This window comes from Onychostoma macrolepis, chromosome 18 (assembly GCF_012432095.1).
Source record: "Onychostoma macrolepis isolate SWU-2019 chromosome 18, ASM1243209v1, whole genome shotgun sequence".
Classification (NCBI taxonomy): Eukaryota; Metazoa; Chordata; class Actinopteri; order Cypriniformes; family Cyprinidae; genus Onychostoma; species Onychostoma macrolepis.
In genome coordinates this window covers 16632778-16656795 of record NC_081172.1, presented here as the reverse complement: position 1 = coordinate 16656795, position 24018 = coordinate 16632778, and the positions used below count along the sequence as shown (strand labels likewise).

The window sequence follows — 24018 nt, the reverse complement described above, 5'->3', positions numbered from 1 at the left end:
ATGGGAATAAAACGATGGATTAGGTTTAGATGCTTTCAAATTTTTGGAAAGAAATCCTCACCACAACAGATCTGCAATAAGACTTGTAGTGCTACCAGTAAAAAATAAAATTTAACCATGGACTGATTTGTTTTTATCTTAAAAAAAAAAAAAAAAACTTTAAGTTAAAAGCTTATGCATAAATGCAATAGTTCTGGTTGCTAAATAAATAAATACTTAGCAAATTATTTTAAATTATATATTACTACTACTACTAATAATAATAATGATATTTTCATCTTTTTACAGCACATTGTATAATTATGAAAACGCAAGACAGTATTTAGTATCAAAACCAACACATTTTCCGCTTGTAACAATTATTTTAATAAATACTCTTAGTGTTCCTCACACAGGAGATAAGGGGGTGGGTTTGTTCAACCCCTGCACAGAGAGTTGCCCCATACAAATGATAACAAGAAGAACACAAACCACATGCACACACACCCGTCCGCTCACACACACACACACACACACACACACATATAACAGGCATACTCATTGGTGGACAGTCAAAAAAATACTGTCTACTACCAGGTTTAACGGTTCAGCACAACGAATTTGAAAACCCTCCAGTGTGCGTTTCTCAGCACCATTCAGTCCGCCAAAAGAACATCCTGTATTTCCTGCACAAGTGTAACGTCACTAAGGATCTCATCACATGTCTCTTTCCACGTGCCCTGACATGACAGTGTCCTTCACAATGCTCTCTGTGGTGACGCATGGTCAGATCTGCTGTATACATACTGTTCCTTTCTCTTCAGTTGAACTGTTCAGTAGGTGGAGGAAGAATGTCACTTTAAGGAGGTAAGGAAGTGTCTGTCTGGTACATAAAAAACAGGTAGTACATGTTTGCTTTTTATTGCCAATTGTTACAAAAACCCTAATTTTCCCATTTCTGTCCTTCTCTTCTCAAGATGCTCCTTACAGGAGCTGACATTGTTTTGAGGAGAACAGAGGCTTTTCAGATGAGTTTATGACGAGAGGGGGAAGTAAATGGTTTTCACTTGAAACACTCTTGAACAGAGTGGAATAGGGGCTTACTCATCCAGTTTTAGTCAGATGGACATTAACAAGCACTTTCCAAGAATAGGGTACAAAAGCTTAACCTTCAAAAAATCTTGAACTAACTAATTATTACATTAAGTGTTTTATTCATTTCCTGTAAGATTTGCAACTATGCTACCAAAATTTGGGACATACACACTCCTGTTCAAAATTTTGGGCCAGTACTTTTTTTTAATTAAATAAATGAATACTTTTATTCAGCAAGGATGCATTAATTTGATCAAGAGGGACAGTAAATACTTTTACATTGTTAAAAAAGTTATTTTGAAATATTAAGCAACACAACTGTTTTTAACATTGATAGTAACAAGAAATGTTTCTTGGCTGCTCAAAATTCAGCGCTGCGTCACATGAATAAATTACATTGTAAAACATATTCATATAAAAACAATTATTTTTAATTTGTAATATATTTCACAATATTACTGTTTTTACTCTATTTTATCAAATAAATGCAGCCTTGGTGAACATAAGAGACTTCGTTCAAGAACATAAAACAATTTTTCCAAACCCAAAATTTTGAACACTAGTGTAGTGTTGGAATCAATAAATAGGGTTTATATAGAGTTTACCTGGTTCACTTGATTTTGTTATTTTCTTGCAATAAACATCAAAATAAATAGACAAAGTATATACAATAAAATAAAAAAGAAGATAAATGTGCTTATGGGGCTATCAATAGGGACAGATATGGTGAGTTGTAGTTATTTCCGATGCACTTATCTCCCATAAATTAAATACAAATATTTTTTCTTTAATACCATAGGTAACGGTTGAAAGTTGAGCTGGTCAATTGCAATTCGATTTTTTGCTTGTGTATTACATCATGCAGGGTTGTACACAAAATGTGAGACAGGTAAATAGGACTTTTGTAGTCATTAAAATATATTAATGAATTGATTATCAATTTATGGGTTATATGTATAATATAGCATTATATTTGTTGGATACATCAAAAAGTTTGAGGCTTCTGAGGTGGGACGGGCCAAAATTCCCATTTTAAGGGGAATACAAACATTTGAAGTTTTTTTTTTTTTTTTTAAATTAGCTGCTTTTCATGATAAGTGAAACATGAGATTTATGCCTCTAATGCTTTAAAAATGTGTAACCTATCCTTGGAAAGTGCCAAGTACTTCCACGCATGGAGAGAAAGCATCTGCTCATGTTTCTTTTCACGTTTGGACTGCTCTCACATTCTGATTAGGTCATGCAGAGAGTAGTTTGAGATGTAGTCTGTTATTTTTTTTATTTTTTCAAAAAAAAGAAAAATATAAAATTCTTATGGTACACCTATTTTTATATTGTATCAGCATATTACAATGAATGCAACTCGCAAAAGAGCTCCCTGTGTCATTGCAATTAACTGCATACACACTTCTGAATGTAAATACAGAAAACGTCGCTGAAGTTTGTAATGTACACACTGGAGGGGAAAAAAAACGTATCGTTTTTTTCCAGGCCAAAAAACAGGTTGTACCCATGGAGACCATGACGAAGAAGAAGAGGCGAGAGAGACTGACCCTATGATAACAGAGATATGGACAAACAAGGAAGGTCACAGACCTACAGTAGTTAGACTGCCCTCTCCTGCTCACTACAGGCCGCTGTTTAACCAACCGATCGCAGCCGTTATGAGGCCCATTAAACTCAGAGAATGAGTCACTGCAGACAGGCTGAGATAAACAAATCAAGGTCATTTATCTCTTAACCTGTCCAGAAGGCATCTGTCTAGCTACTGCAGAGGGCAGCTTTTCCATTAGAGCTGCCAGAGAACATGGTCTGATGGGATCACGGGGCAAACTGTGGGGAAACCTCTTACGACGACCACAGAGTGCTGGTTCAGGGTGGGGGACAGAAGTCTTTCTATGAGAAATGTTGTCCGCATAGAGTGGCCTGTGGGTGTTTTCCGCACAGGGGGACGGTGCTGTCCTGGCTCTGGCCTTCCATATCCATGTCGAGAAGGCTTTGATGGGCGACACCCGCTCCAGCGCTCACTCCGCTGTCACCCGAGCCCAGAGGACTGTCGCAGCTGCTACCTGGAGATGAACTGAGCGTCTGGGACAGAGATGATAGTTTCCAGGGGTCCGGACGCACCCGAGCAGGGGTGGGTCGGGGGCGAGGAGCGAACTCGAGGGTTTTGGGACGCTCGAGTGTGCCTGTATGGCTGTCTGGCTCTGGCACCGGGATGGGGATGGGGATGGGAGGAGGAGGTTTGCGCCGATGGGCTGAGGGGTACACCATGGACGGATCAGGCAGGCGTGGAAAGTCAAGAGTTTCACGAGAACCTGGAAGAGATCATATGAACGACATAAGTAAAATTAGAATTCACAAACAAGATATTTAACCATATGATTAAATCATATTTTATCCAAAAGTCAAGACATATGAAAGATTGTATTTTTTTACTGAGGCTTACATTTAATAACATTAAGATTTTTTGCACTTACTGTACACAATTATTTTCATAAAGCACATATAAAGTATATATATTTAAAATTTATGCATTTTAATATGAAAATAAAACATGATTAAAAAATATATATATTAAAATATAAACAATATAAATATTATATACAATATTACATATAAATATTACATATACTGAAATACAGCAAAAAACAAAAACAAAGAAAAACTATTAATAACAATATGAGAATCAATAATGAGAATAATGGGAATTGCAAAAAGGAAAAACTAATTCTCATTACTATAGTATGAAACAAATCATGTATTATTTTAAATGGGTTTAAACATCTACATATACATATATATTTATGTATACATATATATTTATGTATACATATATATTTATGTATCCATATATATAATGTATATATATATATATATATACACACACACATATATATATATATATATATATATATATATATATATATATATATATATATATATATATATATATATATATATATATATATATATATATATATATATATATATATATATATATATATATATATATATATATATATATATATATATATATATATATATATATTGGAAGGGGGATCTCCTCAACCACCACCAGTGTGCAGCATCCACCTGGTTGATGCGACGGCAGCCATATTGCACCAGAACGCCCACCACACGCCAGCTTATTGGTGGAGAGGAGACAGAGTGATGAAGCCAATCAGTGTATGGGGATGATGAGGAGGCCATGATGGTCAAAGGCCAATGGGCAAATTTGGCCAGGATGCTGGGGTTACACCCCTACTCTTTTTCGAAGGACATCATGGGATTTTTAATGACCACAGACAATCAGGACCTCGGTTTAACGTCTCATCCGAAGGACGGTGCTTTTTTACAGTATAGTGTCCCCGTCACTATACTGGGGTGTTAGGACCCCCACAGACCACAGGGTGAGCACCCCCTGCTGGCCTCACTAACACCTCTTCCAGCAGCAACCTAGTTTTCTCAGGAGGTCTCCCATCCAGGTACTGACCAGGCTCACCCCTGCTTAGCTTCAGTGGGCAACCAGTCTTGGGCTACAGGGTGATATGGCTGCTGGCAATATTATATACAGGAATAAAATACTGTATTACAGCAATTGCAATCACTACTAAGCATACAAAAATGCAAAAAGTTAGGACAAATATTACTAATTTTATTGCCTACGCAAAATATCATTTAAACCCCCCCCCCCCATTTTAAGCAACTTATCATAATAAATAATCTTATTGATCTTTGTGAGAAACACTATTAAGATTAATGGCAATTACAAAAAAAAGTTAAAATAAATCCTACTGGTTCTAAAATATTGTCTTTTTTGTTGTTGTGACATTTACTAAATGGCCTTTAAAAGCAGAGCAAAAATAAAAAACTTTTTTTTTTTTTTTGTAAAGTACTTATAAATATGGATTCATGCAAGTTATGATTAAATATATGATTATGATAAGATATGAATGCAAATGTTTTGACAGAGATTCACCCAATACCAAATAGCATTTCAAGTAAAATGTTGTACCTGTATATGGTGTATTGGTTGGGGCTTGTGCGGGGGGGAAGGGCATACTCCCATCAGAGGGGGTGCGCCGATGCCCCACGACCGTCTGCGCTCGAGGACGGATGGCCCCATCAGAGGGCGTGCGGCGGTGCCCGCGGTTTAAAGCCATAGCTGCAGAGACATGGGTGGGTGTGAGGGACTGATTGGGCTCTCGTTTGAAGCTCTCCGCCCTCAGGTCCAGCAGAGGGTTTAATGATGGCGCGGGAGAGACCACCGGGTGAGCACTACTAGGGGTCGGGGCAAAGTCATCAGGATCAGAGGGCAACAGGGACTTGGTGGAGTTGCAGTCAGAGAGCGAGGACAAAGAGAGGAGGGTAACGGAAGGAGACGGGTCCATGCAGGGCAGGGCGGAGTCGTGATGGCGGTTGTGGGACAGGGAGAGTGACAGTGTGCGGCTGGGTGGAGATGTGCTGCGTCTGAATCGGCCCGTGCGCTGGAACAAACCCTCCTTCTTCTTCCTTTGCTCCTCTCGCTGGTCCTGCTCATCTTGACTCATCTGAACACACATGAATAAATAATGTCACATTACTTCAACAATAAGGTCAAATAATAATATAATATATAGCAATAAATATAAAAAACTAAATGAGCATTACTACAAAAAAAAACAAACAAAAAAAACAAACAAAAAAAAAATTTTAGTTGTGTGAAAAATATTTTCATGCAAAATAAATATTCTATTTGATTATATAAGTAGTATATAAAAGTAGTATATAAAAATATTAGTATATAAAAATTATATATTATAGTAGTAGTATATAAAAAAAACTTAATTACTCGCATATGAAAGCCCAAATCATTCAAATTATTTAATAATTACTTAATGATTATACTTTGTGAAACTATTATTCATTTAAATATTAAATTACAAATATTACAATTACATGTTAAATGGGTAACACTTTATTTTAAGGTGTCCTTGTTACACATTTTACATAACTTACTATTATAATAACAATAAATTATGCATAATTACATGCAAGTAACCCTAAGCCAAACCCTAATCCTAACCATATAGTAAGTCTTCTTTCCTGGCGTTCTCCCGTGTTCACACAGGGTCTGCAGCTCGGCTCGGTCTCCTCCATTTAACTCCGTTTGTGACGTCCTCTGGGGCTTGGCCCACCGCTCTCATGTCCTCCATGACGGAGCCCATCCACCGCTTCTTGGGTCTTCCTTGTGGCCAGTGGCCTCCAGGGTCGAGACGGAGCGCTGTTCTTGCCACGGAGTTCTCATCACTGCGCATGGTGTGGCCGTACCATCTCAGGTGGGCTTCCCTCATCTTCTCCGTTATTGCGGCTACTCGGAGTCGTTGCCTGACGCCCTCATTCATTATGTGGTCGTGGAGGGCCAGCCCAAGCATCCACCGGAGCATCTTCATTTCCATTGCGTGGAGGGCCGACTCATGTTTCTTGTTCGTAGGCCAGCATTCAGCGCCATAGAGGGCGACTGGGCGAACGACGGTCTTGTAGACTTTCTTATCACACAGGACTCCGGTGACCTGTCTCCACTTGAGCCACGGCGCGTTGATTTTTGCTCGTGATTCTTGTATTGTTGTACTTGCTCCTCGAGGTCTGTGCGCATTGGGTCCATGAGGGCGACGTCGTCAGCGTAGAGAAGCGTCCAGGGGTGTGGTCTTTGGAGGTCGGCCGTCACCGTGTCCATACAGAGGATGAACAGCAAGGGCAAGAGGGCTGATCCTTGGTGGACGCCAACAGTGATGTTGAAGGGTGGTGACGTCCCGGCTGGGCATCTGACCATGCTTGAGGTGTTGTGGTATAAGAGTTGGACCCACTTTACGTACTCTTTGGGACGCCATGGAGCCTCAGCGCTCGCCAGATGAGATTGTGGGGGACCCGGTCAAATGCTTTCTCCAGGTCCAGGAAGGCCATGTGTACTTCTTGTACTTCACTTGATGCTTCTCCATCAGCAGTCGAGTAGCATGAATGGCGGCAGTGGTGCCACATCCCTTCACGAAACCACACTGGTTTGGCGTGATGTCGACAAGGCTTCAGAGGCGACGGTCCAGCACTCGCTTGAAGATCTTCATTGCATGATACAACAGTCATATTGGTCGGTAGTTAGCACACTCGCTGACATCCCCCTTGCCCTTCCAGATGGGCACGATTGTGCTGGTTGTCCAGGCATGGGGAGGCTTGTTCTCGGCCATAATTCAGTTGAACAGGTCAGCGAGGAAGGTTGCTCCGCGGTCCTCAAGGGTCTTCCAGACCTCGGTTGGTATAGCGTCGGGGCCGGTTGCTTTGCCTCTTTTCATCTTCTCAATGGCCAACTTCACCTCTGCAGTCGTGATCCAGGGGACTGGGCCAAGGGTGGGTGGAGGGCTTGGAATTGGCAGGTGCGGTAACTCTTCATTGCAGATGCCAGAGAAATACTCTGACCATGGCGGGTCTCAAAGGACTTGGTTGTCAGCTCCCTTGACTTGCATGACATGGCCGATGTCTTGAGTGGAGCGGTGGCGAGACTTGGCAAGGCGGTAGATGTTATTTGCCCCTCCAGGCGAGTCCAGTTAGCCATACAAGTCCTGGTAATGGCAACTCTTCGCAGTGGCCACTGCCCATTGTACGCTGACCTTTTCTCTCTAATCGCTTTTTGCACTTCTTCATTCCACCATCCACCTTGATGGATCTGGGCCACGGCCTCATTCCACATGGCTTCCAACGGTTGTTCAGGGTTCACCGCAAACTCGGCCAGCACAGCTGCCAGGTCGCCCCTCTGCTCCTTCATTTTCCACCACTTAATTCGCTCAGGTCCGGTCACTGGCTTCCTTGTCTGACACAGTGGGTCGAGTCTTATGTCCATATAACCATATAGTAAGTACATGTAGTTAATTAATATTACTCAGTACTTAAATGTATAATTACACTGTAACAAGGACACCTTAAAATAAAGGTTAACTCTTTATTTTAAGGTGTCCATAATACAGAGTAATTACCTAATTAAGTAATTAGTAGTAGCTGTTGTAATTACATGAAACAAAATGTACTTACCATGTAACCAAGTTATGGAACAGCCTGTAATTACAGTTTGTAATTATGTAGATGTAATAGGCAGCTACTGTAACACATATGTAACAGATCGAGTCTGTTACACAGCTACTTGTACACTTAAGTACAATTAAGTACAACACTTTATTTTAAGTAGCCTATGCCTATGTAATTTTCTGTAATTTTAATGTAATTAGAAAGGTATTACATGTATTTAAGCTGTATACTGGTTGGTTAAATCAAACTAAGGTGCAGCTGGAGAAGGTGTACAGTATAGATACACATGAAGTACACTTAAGTACAGTCTTGATACACTTTATTTTAAGTAGCTTATGTCTGTGTACTTACATTTATAATCACGTTGTACAAAGTCTGCAACACATATGTAACAATCTTTTGGTTACATAAGTAGCTGTGTAACAGTAGCTGCCTATTATATGTACATAATTACAAACTAAGTATAGGCTGTACAATAACTTAGTTACAAGGTAAATACATTTTGTTTCATGTAAGTACAATGGCTACAACTAAGTACTTAACTAGGTAATTACTCCGTATTATGGACACAAAATAAAGTGTAACCGTTAAATGTATAATAATTACAAAGTAATCATCAATATTTGTAGTCTTGCTTATGATAATACATTCATTAAAAATGTACTGAAAAAAACACTACTCAACCCTCCTATTAAGCCTCTTTTCTTCTGTTCCTTACTTTTCTTTTCCACTTTCCCAGTCCCTCATAATGTGTACCTGTTGTCGTCCCAGCTGCAAGATGTCAGAGCCCAGGCCCACAGCGGCCAGTATGGAGGCACAGCCCAGCAGCAGCAGGTCACTCTTTTTCCTCTGGCTGCAGCGCCGAACTGAATCCTGTGAGCCCATTCCTGGCCCTACACCCGCTGATCCTAAACCCACCTCCTCCATCGCTCCATTACTGCCCAGCTCAGGAGCCAGGCGTCCCGGGGAGCTGTCATCAAACTCACAGTGCTCCTCTACACAGAAGATAAGGGTAGTGAATTAATAATGAATAAAGAGAAACAGATCGTAAGCGTCCTATCATTTCAGCTGATATCTGGTTGATGTACTGTGTTGGGTCATAATGTTCAAATACAGGTCTATAAGCAGAATGGGATTCAGACTCACCCATTTCATTTAGGCTTGAGAATCCAGCAGTCATAGGAGCATGTTTTGGGGACTTCCCCAGATTTGGAGCACTGGAGGACCACACCTTACCCTCCCCAAGTGACTTTAACCTAAAAAAAGGGGATCAGCTTGATTACATTTCAATTAAAAATCAAATGTAGTTATACAAATTGTACAATATAAATATAAATATATGAATATATTTGATTTAAATCAAAAATAGTAACTGTATTATTAAATGGACCCAATCTAACATGAACTAACAGTTGTATTTTTTAACAAAGAATAATAACTTCTGTATCAAATGTAGCTACTGCTCATTGATAATGTTTAGGGCTGCAACAACGAATCGATTAAATCGATAAAAATCGATTACTAAAAGCGTTGGCAACGAATTTCATAATCGATTCGTTGTGTCGCGCGACGCGGAGACGTTTGATTATTAAAAAAAAAAAAAACTTTAGTTGAGCGTGGAGCGGAGTGAACACACTCGGTCTCTCTCGCGCACGGATGCTAGCAGAGTTTGGCGCCTCATAAATAAAAAAAAAAGTAAAAAAAAAAAAAAAAAAACGAGCGGAGGTAGAGGAAAGATACATGGCGGAGGCAGAGAAATCCGTGCGACCCAAGTCATCCAAGGTGTGGGAGCAGGGGCGGCGTTTGCGTATGGCAGAGTATGGCAGTTGCCATACCCTAGCCCAGTCAGGTGCTGTGAAAAATTATCCAAACTTGAGTCGCTTATAATTCGTTTTTATTATTTTAAATCAGAGAGTTTTAAAAATAGTAAACCAATGATAAGCATTAAAATAACTTGTCAGTAAAACTTCGTAACGCCATTGGATCATCGAGCTCTCAGCGAGACCTCGTAACTTCACCCCGCCTCCGTTCAGATGGACGCGCCGCGCACAGCCTGGAGATGAGATCTCTGCTTTTTCGCAATGCAAGGGTGAATAAATAATTGGTGTTTGAATAGTACAGCGTTTTCTTTACTCAAACACTATGTCAGTAAAGGATAATGTTTTTGTGTGTTTGAAGAGTGGAGAAGAATTAGTTATTTGCTGTCTATATACGTTTTAAATATCCTGTGCATTATGTGCATAAGCGCTTAATTTGAGATTTTGGCCAAGTGTATTAAACAACAAGAAAAAACTAAGCGCCCATATAGCTACAATCAAAGTTATATAACCTGTAAAAGTTGATGAAAGCATAATGCACTTAATGCACTTATGCACTGCATAACAGCCGTTCTAACGACAGACAAAACACTCCATCTCCGTCATTCTCTGGTCAAAAACATTATTAACTCCATTTGAGCTTGATTTTCATATAATGTTAAGTGCAGGTGTCTGATACAATACCAACGCTAACGACGCAGTGTTGTTAAATTATTTAATTTTTGCACTCCCAGATGTAAAGCATACATGTGTATGTTTTTGTGTTAGTCCATTTTATTTTATTTTATTATTATTATAACAGCTCAGGGATGTTCAAGGAGCAACATGTTTGTGCACTTTCTAAAGATTTTAGTTCTGTTTTTGAATAAAGGGTTGGAAATGAATGCTTTTTTTTTTTTAAATCCGATTCATCGATTAATCGAAAAATAATCGACAGATTAATCGATTATTAAAATAATCGTTAGTTGCAGCCCTAATAATGTTAATGCATTAAATAAGGTTAACTAATGACACCTTATTGTAAAATGTTACCTATTGGTCTTTATAATTATTTTGCAGTTTAATGTTTGAAACATGTTTCCTTTATAATTTTTTTGTGCATCGTTTCATTGTACAGTATTTAAATGTTCAGGCCTTTTTGTTATAAGAACTTTTTTCAATATCGTGATAATACTGTATACTGTGATAAAGCTTTGCCAATTATCGCAACATGAAAATCTGATACTGTCACATCACATGCATATATATATCTCATCATTAAGAAAATGTATACAAAATTTTGGCACATAAATATTAAAATAACAATAATAATAAATAATTAAAAAGCATTATAAGAGGACTTCTACAGCAAATAAATAAAAGTAAATTAAAAAAAATAGCTAGTTACATAAAAAGAAATACAACTTCTTCAAAAGGTATATTTTTTTGGTCTACCTGTCCTCTCCACCAACTCTCTCGCGCTGATGTGTGGAGCTGGGCCCCCATGTTCGGCCTTTCTTCTTGGTCCCTAGGTCCTCTTTCTTACACACTGCCGTCCGGCCCCACGTCTTCCTTCCATCACTGGGTGTCACTAGACCACACAGCAATACAAACACATTTCAGAAAATATTCAATTATATCTTTGTTTTTGCATACTACATACTGCTACCTAACTCAGCATAAAGTATGGATTACATAGAAACACAAGTATGTAAGTTAAGACAGTCTAAATGCACTTCACAGACACATTCAGCTCTTTTAAGTGGTATTGATTCTTGGCACATGGCAATGCAGGCGTACATCAATATGTACTAAGCTACTCCAGCAATGTACTCTGGTCCTTATTTATTCTCCCATATAAAAACAAAATATTTACGCATTGACTTACGGCGTATGGCTCTGAGGCGAGGAATGACCCCTGGGCTGGCTGGAGGAGTGGTGCTTTCACTACCCTGACATTTCCTCTTGTCCACGCTGGGTGACGCTTGCACCGTGATCTTATGTTCAAAACCTAAAACAGACAGATGCTGTCAGGGACTTACAGAATATAATTCTACATATAATTAAATAAACTTTAAGGGTATATTGGCTGGACTCTTTAGATTTCACTTTGTTTTCATACCCTTGTATGATAAAACATTTAACTGGACAATAACACTAATTTGATTAGGGGGAAAAAATCATTTTATTATAAATGTACATAATGCAATGCTGGTCAAAAGTTTGGAATAAAATTTAAATTATACTAAAGAAGTCTCTTATGCTCAGCAAGGCTCCAATTATTTGATTAAAATAATTTAAAATAACTGTTTTCTATTGCAATATATTTTATGATGTAATTTATTCCTGTGATTCAAAGCTGAATTTTCAGCAGCCATTACTCCAGTCTTAAGTGTCACAGAAATCATTTTAATATGCTGATTTGGCACTCAATTATTACTGGTTCTTAATTATCATCAAAAAAGCAGCATTTATTTGAAATAAAAGCTTTTGTAACACTAAATGTCTTTACTGTCCTGTCACTTTTCATCAATTAAATGCATCCTTGCTGAATTAAGGCATTGGTTGATTCGTTTCCACAAAATGTTGGGCAGCAGATATAATAAAAATGTTTCTTGAGCAGCAAATCAGCTTATCAGAATGATTTCTGAAGGATCGACTGCTGCTGAAAACTCAGCTTTGCCATCGCAGGAATAAATTACATCATAAAATATATTAAAATAGACAACAGTTGTTTTAAATTGTAATTAAATTTCACAATATGACTATTTTGACTGTATTCAAATCGCACCACAAACATTATAACTGCAGCTTCAAAAGAACAGCATTAAACAAATGGTAATTATTCCAAACTTTTGACCAGTAGTGTATGTTCCCATTCCACCCACCAGATGGCAGACTGATGCAGTTGCTGTCCCTGCCGAGTTTGAGCAGTCTGCTCTTTTTGAAGTGGCCTTTGCGTTTTTTCACGTGTGGTTTCTCTTGATACATCTGATGGATGATGATGTTGAGCTCTCTCTCCACAATGTCGATCTCCCTCTCGGCTAACTCCTGCTCACGCCTCCTCAGATGCTCCTCTTGCTCCCTCTGCTCCTCAGCTGCCCGCGCCAGAGCTTCCTCCCAGGATCGCAACTCCTAATGAACAGGCGATTATTTAGACCACTAATCCACTAAGCCTACAAGTTATTGCTTTTAATATTGTTGCAAGTGTAATTTCCCCAAGCATAGCTGATTAGATTTTCCCACGCATTAGGCTCTCTTTGGTTCACAATACTTGTGTGTAAACATACATTTTAGTTTTAACCACCTAATCTGTACTCATCCCAAATGTATAAAATATCGATCTGTAAATGTACAATAAACTTTAAACTTTTACTCAGCAAGGATACATTAAATTTATCAAAGGTGAGAGTAAAAAATGTCTATAAATTTCAAATAAATACTGTTCTTTTGAACTTTCTATTCATCAAAATATACTGAGAAAAACAAAGCATGATTTCCACAAAAATATTAAGCAATGTTTTCAACACTGATAATATTTAGAACATTTTCTTGAGCACCAAATCAGCATTTTAGAATGATTTCTGAAAGATCATGTCATTTTTTTATTTATTTTTTTTTTTTTTAAGTTTTATAATTACATTTTCAACTGTTAAAGTTGTCATAATATTTTGAAAATATTAGTGTTATTACTGTATTTTGATCCAATAAATGGAGCCTTTGGTGAAAATAAGAGAAAACATTAAAACATTCTACCAACCCCAAACTTTATAAAACATATATATATATATATGGTGTTGGTTGCTAATTGATGGTACAGAAATAAAGCAAAAATAAAAAATACTGTATATTACCGTACTATATTTTATTTAAATTTTTTTTACAATATTTGAAACCTAAATTTACAAGACTTCAATGTGTGAGTATATTCATATAAATTATAATATTATTCACATGGTTAAATGTGTAAATTATATGGCATTATAGAACTGGTTGACAATATAGTGTAAATGGTGATCCATATTTATTGTGCAAATGGTTTAAATAAATATATTATATATATATATATACACATATATACACACACACATATATACATACACAAGTGCTGGTCATATAATTAGAATATCATCAAAAAGTTGATTTATTTCACTAATTCCATTCAAAAAGTGAAACTTGTATATTATATTCATTCATTACACACAGACTGATATATTTCAAATGTTTATTTCTTTTAATTTTGATGATTAGAGCTTACAGCTCATGAAAGTCAAAAATCAGTATCTCAAAATATTAGAATATTTACATTTGAGTTTGAATAAATGACCATCCCTACAGTATAAATTCTGGGTCTCTCTTGTTCTTTGAAACCACAATAATGGGGAAGACTGCTGACTTGGCAATGATCCAGAAGACGAACATTGACACCCTCCACAAAGAGGGTAAGTCACAGAAGGTCATTACTGAAAGGTGTGGCTGTTTACAGAGTGCTGTATCAAAGCATATTAAATGCAAAGTTGACTGGAAGGAAGAATTTGGGTAGGAAAAGGTACACAAGCAACAGGGATGACCGCAAGCTTGAGAATACAGTCAAGCAAAGCCGATTCAAACACTTGTGAGAGCTTCACAAGGAGAAAACTGAAGCTGAAGTCAGTGCATCAAGAGTCACCACGCTCAGACGTCTTCAGGAAAAGGGCTACCAAGCCACTTCTGAAACAGAGACAACGTCAGAAGCATCTTACCTGGGCTGTGGAGAAAAAGAACTGGACTGTTGCTCAGTGGTCCAAAGTCCTCTTTTCAGATGAAAGTAAATTTTACATTTCATTTGGAAATCAAGGTCCCAGAGTCTGAAGGAAGAGTGGAGGCACAGAATCCATGTTGCTTGAAGTCCAGTGTGAAGTTTCCACAGTCAGTGATGATTTGGGCTGCCATGTCATCTGCTGGTGTTGGTCCACTGTGTTTTCTGATGTCCACAGTCCATCTACCAGGAAATTTTAGAGCACTTCATGCTTCCTTCTGTTGACAAGCTTTATGGAGATGCTGATTTCATTTTCCAGCAGGACTTGGCACCTGCCCACACTGCCAAAGGTACCAAAAGCTGGTTCAATGACCATAGTGTTACTGTGCTTGATTGGCCAGCAAACTCGCTTGACCTGAACCCCATAGAGAATCTATGGGGTATTGTCAAGAGGAAGATGAGAGACACCAGACCCAACAATGCAGATGAGCTGAAGGCCACTATCAGAGCAACCTGGGCTCTCATAACACCTGAGCAGTGCCACAGACTGATCGACTCCATGCCACGCCGCATTGCTGCAGTAATTCAGGCAAAAGGAGCCCCAACTAAGTATTGAGTGCTGTACATGCTCATACTTTTCATTTTCATACTTTTCAGTTGGCCAAGATTTCTAAAAATCCTTTCTTTGTATTGGTCTTAAGTAATATTCTAATATTTTGGGATACTGATTTTTGACTTACATGAGCTGTAAGCTCTAATCATCAAAATTAAAAGAAAAACATTTGAAATATATCAGTCTGTGTGTAATGAATGAATATAATATACAAGTTTCACTTTTTGAATGGAATTAGTGAAATAAATCAACTTTTTGATGATATTCTAATTATATGACCAGCACCTGTATATACACACATACATATATATATATACATATATATACACACACATACATATATATATATATATATATATATATATATATATATATATATATATATATATATATATATATATATATATATATATATATATATATACACAAATTTTTTATTGCACTGAGAAGATTTCAGAAGTTCACCACTTGCCACTCATACTTTCTCCTTTGAGTTGTATTAAATATAAAACAAACATCAGTTTATGATCCTAACCTTCTCTTTTGCTCGCAATTCATCAAACATCTGCTGGATCTCCAGCCTCCAGTCTTCCTGCAGGGAATGGAAAGACTCGAGGGGCATCTGAAACATGGCTGATTGCTCAATGTCCACCAGCCTTTTCAAGATACTTCCAAAACAAGGACGTCCATGTGGGTTAGAACACCAACACTCTACAGAGAGAGAGACAGAGACAGATAAATAATGATGCTATGAAATAAAGAGTGGATATCTTACAGGTCAATGTTTCATGTGGTTCAACCATAACTGTTCTTACCTCCCAGCAGCTGTGCAAAGGCCTCAGGGCAGGTGGAGGGGATGGGAAGGGTCAACTTGTTCATGGCAACTCCATAGGCCACAGCCAAAGCATCAATTTCACGGTATGGCACCTCACCAGTCAACAGCTCCCACAGTAACACTCCAAAACTGACACGAAAAAGACCATAATCAGCCACAAAACCTCTAGTTAGGCCGCAAAAGATAGTCCAGAGGAGGACGGAAGCTCACCTCCACACATCGCTGCTTTTGGAGAACAGGGACACCTTGATGACCTCTGGAGCCATCCAGGCATACGTGCCCGCTGCGCTCATCTTGGTGGTGCGATGCCATTCCCGAGCAAGCCCGAAGTCTGTGATCTTCAGAGTCTTCCCGCTCAGGTCATCTCTCTCCAGAGGCTCCAGAATCAAAACTGAGGGAAAAGTGAAATGAAGAACAGAGAAACATGAATCCAAAATAGGTTAGAGATAAATGTTGATATTTCTGAATAATGAATAGAGGAAACAATACCAACTTGTTCATGTAACATCCAGTAATTAGTCTCAGTGGTGCTCATTAGAAGTCAAACCAGATTATTTGGCACGCAGAAGCTTTACACAAAGATGGCAAACAATATCCTTGATTTGCACTTTAGATAAAACTGAAGTGCAAACATGTGTAACACACGTTTGAGTCATATGACAATGGCACAATATGAGAACCAGTGCAGTACTTGTGTACACAAAAACAAAACTGCATCTACAGATCATCTTAGATCAGAATATCAAATTCATTTTAGCCTTTATAATATTAACTATTCTTTTCCACATTCCCATTCTCATATTGTTTTGCATATATGTTTTTAAAAATGAATTGGTATTCGCAACTCATTTTACTTTCGTCTGTGACGTATTTCTGAGTGAAACGGGATGTTCAACGGGAACAAAATCTAGGGCGGGATTTGATGCATCAACTGAATCATGTAAGGTGACAGTACTACACCATAATGGAGTTCAATTGGAATGCTATCCTCTTGAAACACTATTGGTACCCATTTTAAAAAAGCTTTGAAAATGCTTTTAAAGAGGTCATAATTCAGGAGTTCTCTCTTGATGTAAATGTCAGCACATTGTGAAACACACGTTGGCCAGAAGCGATGGTTTATGTGTACTTTTCTTACATAAAGCTGTCATTTAATATCAGAAGACATCAATTCATGCCATAGAGATGGATTAGATTTCTAAAAATCTTTTTTTTTCTTTTCATCTAATTAAGGTCATACACATTTTGCGCAGCATGAGAGTCAGTAAATTATAAGTGGAGTAACCCTTAAAAGGCCATTCGTCCATTCAAACTCTATGGTAAATTGCTACTAATTAATGTCACTTGGAAGAAACTAGCCAAATTATGCAGAAATTATTAATGTCCTAAAACCCCCTGAACAAAACAGCGTAAGGTAAACTAGTGCAACCCAAATAAATGAAATATGACCCCGGACCACAAAACCAGTCATAAGGGTCAATTTTTTGATGGTGCAAAAAAATCGAAATATTGAGAAAATCGCCTTTAAAGTTGTCCAAATGAAGTTCTTAGCAATGCATATTACTAATCAAAAATTAAGTTTTGATATATTATGGTAGGAAATTTACAAAATATCTCATGATCTTTACTTAATATCCTAATGATTTTTGGCATAAAAGAAAAATGTATAATTTTGACCCATAAAATGTATTGCTGGCTATTGCTACAAATATACCAGTGTGACTTAAGACTGGTTTTGTGGTCCAGGGTCACAGATACACAGTTTACGTTTTTTATTGTGTTAGGTAGCCACCTGATGGCGAATATACAATTTAGATTCTGAAGCAAAAACAGTTGATAATCTGTCCTAAAACGCTACCTAAATAGCTATTTGGCTTTTGTTAATCTTATCCAATGGCCCATGTGGCCCTAATTATGTCACTCAAAAGAAAATAAGTTGTTTCAAAGGTGGACCTAGTCAATATTTTTTGGTCTTTGGAATTTTGTTTAAGTCTCTTATGTTCACAAAGCAGTTAAACAGTAATATTGTAAAATATTATTACAGTTTAAAATATCTATATATTTTAAAATGCAATTTATTCCTGTGATGGTAAAGCTGAATTTTCAGCAGTGATTACTCCAGTCTTCAGTGTCACATGATCCTTCAAAATTCATTCTAATATACTGATTTGGTGCTCAAGAAGTATTCTTATTATTATCAATGTTGAAAACAGTTGTGCTGCTTCATATATGACTTTACTATTACTTTTAATAAAAGTAATGTGTCCATGCGGAATGAAAGTTTTAATTTCTTTCCAATAACAAAAAGTAAATCTTACTGATCCCCAAACTTTTACACATAATGGAATAAATGCAATGTATATTCCGGAATGGACTAATTTGAATCATTCACAATAATACCATGTATTAAGAAAGTAAACCGGGTCAATTCTGAATTAACAGACTCAGCAAAACGGAGACTTCTTGACTTTTAGAGCGAGTTGAAGTTCTATCAAATATTTATCAGCCAATAGCACGTATGCAGGCAACACAGAGCCCCAAAGAGAAACAAGACCTCTTACACACACAAACACACACACACACACACTCTCTTTCACATAATTGAGGAAAAGTGCACACTCATCTAAACACAACACAAACTTACCTTTACAACACAAGCAAGACACATGACAAGCTTTAACCTATACACACACACTCATAACAGGCGCCAGTAAACTGCATGTGGACAACAGTGTCAATATTTCACAGAAGTGGCATTAAAGGACAGAATGATCCTGGCATTGTTATTCATTGAATTCAGATCTATGTTTACTGAAACTACCAAGATCCACACACTTAGTTTATTAGAACAAGAATTATAGAAGTCAATAGGTACACAAGACAAAAAAAGGTTGGGAACACTAGTCACGCCACATGAGATTATACAGTTGCCGCAAAGACATAAAAGAGCTCAACTAGAGTCTAGTTCACAATTACAAACATGAGTCACACCGGATAGAATAAATCATTAATACAATGTGAACTACAGCTTTCTTTACAGTACTATACGTCATATTTGTGTGCGTATTACATTTATATATAAATGTGTGAGTGTGTACTGTATGAGAGAGTGATGCTAGTCTGTGGTGCCCTGTTCTTTCCCTCCTCCCTGTATTTCCTCCTGTGTTTCCGTGTGCGGGCAGGCAGGCTATGGAAATGTTTGGAGTGTCAATAGTCAGCTGGACTGGTTTGAGTGGGGTGGGGACGGGTGGAGTGTAGCCTGCTCTTCCATTATCACCACACATATGCAAACGGGAGCAGTGAGAGAGAAAGGAAGAGAACACAGCTGAGTTTCTGTTTGACCAGCACATCACAAGCTCAGGTTGAACAGGTGGAAGCTTTCTCTCTTATTACATTCATTAGATAGACTAATACATTAAAAACGGTTGTGTCACTTTTTTAATACAATATAATATTATATAATATGAAATGCAGATAACTAGATGCATGTTCTTTGTACAACTAGATGTTGTCAATGAAAATAAATTATGATCATTTATTATAATGATCCTACTTACTTTTTGATTAAATAGCAAAGATTATTTTTAGCATTGCTAATATGCATTTACAATATATAGATAACAGAATATGGGATAAATAAATAATATAATGGAACTATATGGAAGCCAGGGGTGTAAATAAAACCAAACTGCCTTTTAAAATAAAAATAGAAGTGAAAGCAATTATTTCATATTATCAGAGATGCATTACTTGATCAATTCCTGCAATATTAGATGAAAAGATGAGTAAATATAGCAAAAACACTGGATGTGAATGATCACTATTATTATACAATAGATGCTCTATTTTTGGCGGAAACATTGTGTTTCATACATTTCATTCGTACTCAAGGACATGCTTTCTGCTAAAAAGATCTTCTTAGAAAGTTGACAAACTGCCGAGGCGCGCGCATATATATATATATGTGTCTTGTCAGTAAAACTTGGCTCACTGCTTTTATATAGATAGATAGATAGATAGACACACACACACACACGTGTGTGTGTGTGTGATTTGATAATCTTATTGGCTAAATGACTGATCTGTGCGAGTTATTTACCTGCTCAAGACTGAAAGAAAATTATTCTAAATACATTATTTCTGTAACACTTTACAATAAGGTTCCATTTATTTACGTTAGTTAACAACATTAGAAAACAAGAACTAACAATGAAAAAAAAAACCTTCTAAAGAATTTACACATTATCAAAATCGTTTACCAATACATTATTAAAATCAAAATCACATCTGTTCATATTATTTAATGGACCTGAGCTAACATCAACTAACAATGAACGTGTATTTTTATTAACTAACGTTAACAAAGATCAATAAATACTGTAAAAATTTCAATAACTGCAACAACTAAAACAGATTTTTATTAATTAACATATGTTAATTAATGCATTATTCAATGCTAACTAATGGGACCTTATTGTAAAGTGCTACCAATATTTTTTAGTGAACTTAAGCTATAATTTGATCTTTCCCTGTGTGCATTTGTGTGAGTATGTGTTTCTGCCTCTGGTGTGACGGGAGATTAGGAGAATAGGAGATGGCTGCTCACAATGTTAATAAGGCATTGTTATATGCCTGTCTTAGTGGCCATGTGACCCTGAGGGACAGTTGCCACCAGAGGGTTATGAGGGGGTGAATGTGTGTGTGCAAGTAACAGAGAAAGAATATATAGATTGTGTGAATATATGTGTGGAGAGAGAGGGTGTTCATGGGAGTGAATAAAGAGGCACAAAACACATTCGTTGAACATGTCTGAGGTTGAACAAGTGAGGGTGTGTCAGTGATGGAAAATGTGTGTGTGTGTGTACACTGCATATGCATGCATGTTTGTTCCAATTAACTTCTGTTGTGGTTCTTCACTAAAGGCTACTGCCGACCATTCAGGGCATGTATGGAAGTGTATGTTTATGTGTTGGGATGATATATGAGAGGACAGTCACACAGGTTTTACAACTCGTAACTGTCTAACATCAAACACTCAAACCAACCATCGTATGCGCAGGACATCAACCATAACTCACATTCATAAAATTTATATTTACCCTTTATTCACAGTCTGTGTATCAAATTAATTAACCTGATAATGACTGATCATTCACAACATCACAGAGGCAATTTTTGTTTAATAATTTTTTGGTTAAACCACTAAAATGTATATATGAGAAATAAGATACTATGTTTTTTTTTTTTTTTAGATAATTGTCAAATTTAGTGGTTATATACTGTGTGTGTGTGTGTGTGTGTGTGTGTGTGTGTGTGTGTGTGTATGTATGTATGTATATATGTATATAACCTTTCATTGGATAATAAGAATTTAAAATGGGGGGAAATATCATTATGAAATAAATGTTTATTCTCTAATACACGTTGGACACAATTATTGGCACCCCTAGAAATTCTTATGAGTAAAATATCTCTGAAGTACATTCCCATTCATATTCACAATTTTGAGCACTCCAGGGTGATTATGAACATCAAATTATCCAGCCATGGCTTCCTGTTTCACAGAAATATAAATAGGAGGGAAATAAATATTTCTGATGTGCAGAAAAGGATAATTGAGCTTCACAAATTAGTGAAGTGGCTTTAAGAAAAAAGCTAGAGCAGTGAAAACTCACATTTCCACCATCAGGGCAATAATTAAGAATTTCCAATCAACAGAAAATGTTACAAAACTGCCTGGAAGAGGACGTGTGTCTATATCGTCCTAATGCACGGTGAGAAGGAGAGTTTGAGTGGCTTAAGACTCTCCAAGGACCACAGCTGGAGAATTGCAGAAAATAGTTGAGTCTCGGGGTCAGAAAACCTTAAAAGAAAATTGTAAAACAGCCCCTACATCACCATATGTTGTTTGGGAGGGTTACAAGAAAAATTCTCCTAGCTCATCCAAAAACAAACTCCAGCATATTCAGTTATCAGACACGACTGGAACTTCAAATGGGACTGGCTTCTATGTTCAGATGAAACTAAAAAATTAGCTTTTTAGCAGCAAACACTCAAGATGGGTTTGGTGAACACAGGGATAAAAAAGTACCCCATGTGTACAATGAAATATACTGCTGTATTTTTGATGTTGTGAGCCTATATTTCTGCTGGAGGTCCTGGACATCTTGTTTAGACACATGGCATCATGGATTCTATCAAATACCAACAGATAAAAAAAATCAATAAGTGACTGACTCTGTTAGAAGTCTTATAATGGGCCATGTTTGGATCTTCCAACCGTACAATAATCCAAACACAAACCTCAAAAACAACACACAAATGGGTCACTGAGCACAAAGCCAAGCTTCTGCTGGCCATTCCAGTCCTCTGACCTGAACCCTATAGAAAATGAGTGGGGTGAACTGAAGAAAATAAGCACCAACATGGAGCTGAGAATCTAAAGGGTCTGGAGTGATTCTGGATGAAGGAATGGTCTCTGATCTCTTGTCAGGTGTTCTCTAACCTCATCAGGCATGATAGGAGAACATTTTGAGCTGTTAAACTGGCAAATGGAGGTTTCAAAAAGTATTGAATAAAAGGGTGCCGTTAATTGTGGCCAATGTGTATTAGAGAAAAACATTTATTTCATAATGATATATATATAAAATCTCAATTTGCAGCTACTTTAAACTAAGCCTGATGATGATAAAGTGCAGTATGGTGTCAGGGCACAAACATCTGTCATGCTGCAACCCTTGTTTAACTGTTTGTCATTACAACAAGCAATTTGACCCTTGACCCTTCATGATCCGATTAGAGACTAGACCATTTGTCTCTTCGACAATCCATGAGAACGGCACATCATCAAGTCTTCACACAGCAGTTTAAAGTCAAGAGCGTGATAAAAATATTTGAACAGTCACTGACTTGAAATAAAGAAGTTGTGTTATTGTGTTAATAGCTTTTACTATAGCATTTTATAATAACTGGTAAATCACATAAGCGTGGCACAGTCCTAAACTTTGCCTGATTTGTCAGGCGCACAATCCAAGAATGAGACAAACTGTCTCTGAAACACATTCTCTCACCCACACAGTGCTGTCCTCTTTGTCTCCCTATGGCTCACTGAAAAGGTCTGTGTCTCAATCAATCGCCGAGTCGCCCACTCTTCCATATCTTCTAATCTGAAAGCACGAATTCTCCCCTCAGTGCCATATATAGTGCACACTCAGTAGGGAGCACGAAGGGTGAAATGAAACTGTCCCTTGAGGGCAGGAACAGCTGGTACTGTGGCTGAATCAGGTTCCTTGTTCCCCCCGCCTCCCACCCCCCGATTTTACCTGCTGCTTCAGCCCAGGTACACTACATTACACTGCTGAGAGAGAGATTTTTTACAGTCCCACATGCTGACATAGCAGTTTGAATCCTTCATTTTGTATTTCTCAGGGGTCCCTATTTTCAGGCCTGCATCTATACAGAAAAGGGGTAGGCAATGTATCAGATATTTGCAATGATTTTGCTGGTGATGTAAAACACAGAGACATTGTGAATATTACAAACAGGCATTCTTTTTTATTTGGCTAGTAAAGGGATAGTTCACCCAATTAATTAATTTATTCAACAATTTCTTCTCTTCAGTGTCAGTCTTGTGGTATTTTTAATCAAAATGTTATAGCAATGTATGTAGTAAAATATATTGCATTACCATGTTTTATATTGCTGCATAAAAATAAACATTAATAAATATTCTTCCTTGTGTTTATTATGTGAAAACTGTTGAAAATATTAAGCATTTCAGTGTTTTCATTTTTACTTTTAAACTTTTCAATCTGCTTAGCTACAATGGCTGTTTGGTTGCAATTATGGCTTTTATGATTTAAAAAAAAAATTCCACACCAATTCAAAGAAAATATATAAATAACAA

The 24018-nt window shown here is 37.3% G+C and overlaps 1 protein-coding gene across 1 annotated transcript in view; it reads right to left on the bottom strand.

The window, feature by feature from the left end:
- Positions 1-1272: 1272 nt before the first annotated feature.
- Positions 1273-24018, bottom strand: part of map3k10 (mitogen-activated protein kinase kinase kinase 10) — a 37518-nt gene continuing 14772 nt past the window's right edge. Inside the window, exons 2-11 of the mRNA XM_058750924.1 lie at positions 16323-16503; positions 16093-16241; positions 15813-15988; positions 12815-13061; positions 11815-11937; positions 11382-11517; positions 9277-9386; positions 8887-9125; positions 5093-5627; positions 1273-3392 (exon numbers count right to left, since the gene is read on the bottom strand). Of these exons, the coding sequence (XP_058606907.1) occupies positions 2971-3392; positions 5093-5627; positions 8887-9125; positions 9277-9386; positions 11382-11517; positions 11815-11937; positions 12815-13061; positions 15813-15988; positions 16093-16241; positions 16323-16503 (2318 nt within the window). The 3' untranslated portion in view covers positions 1273-2970. The remainder of the gene's footprint in view (positions 3393-5092; positions 5628-8886; positions 9126-9276; positions 9387-11381; positions 11518-11814; positions 11938-12814; positions 13062-15812; positions 15989-16092; positions 16242-16322; positions 16504-24018) is intronic.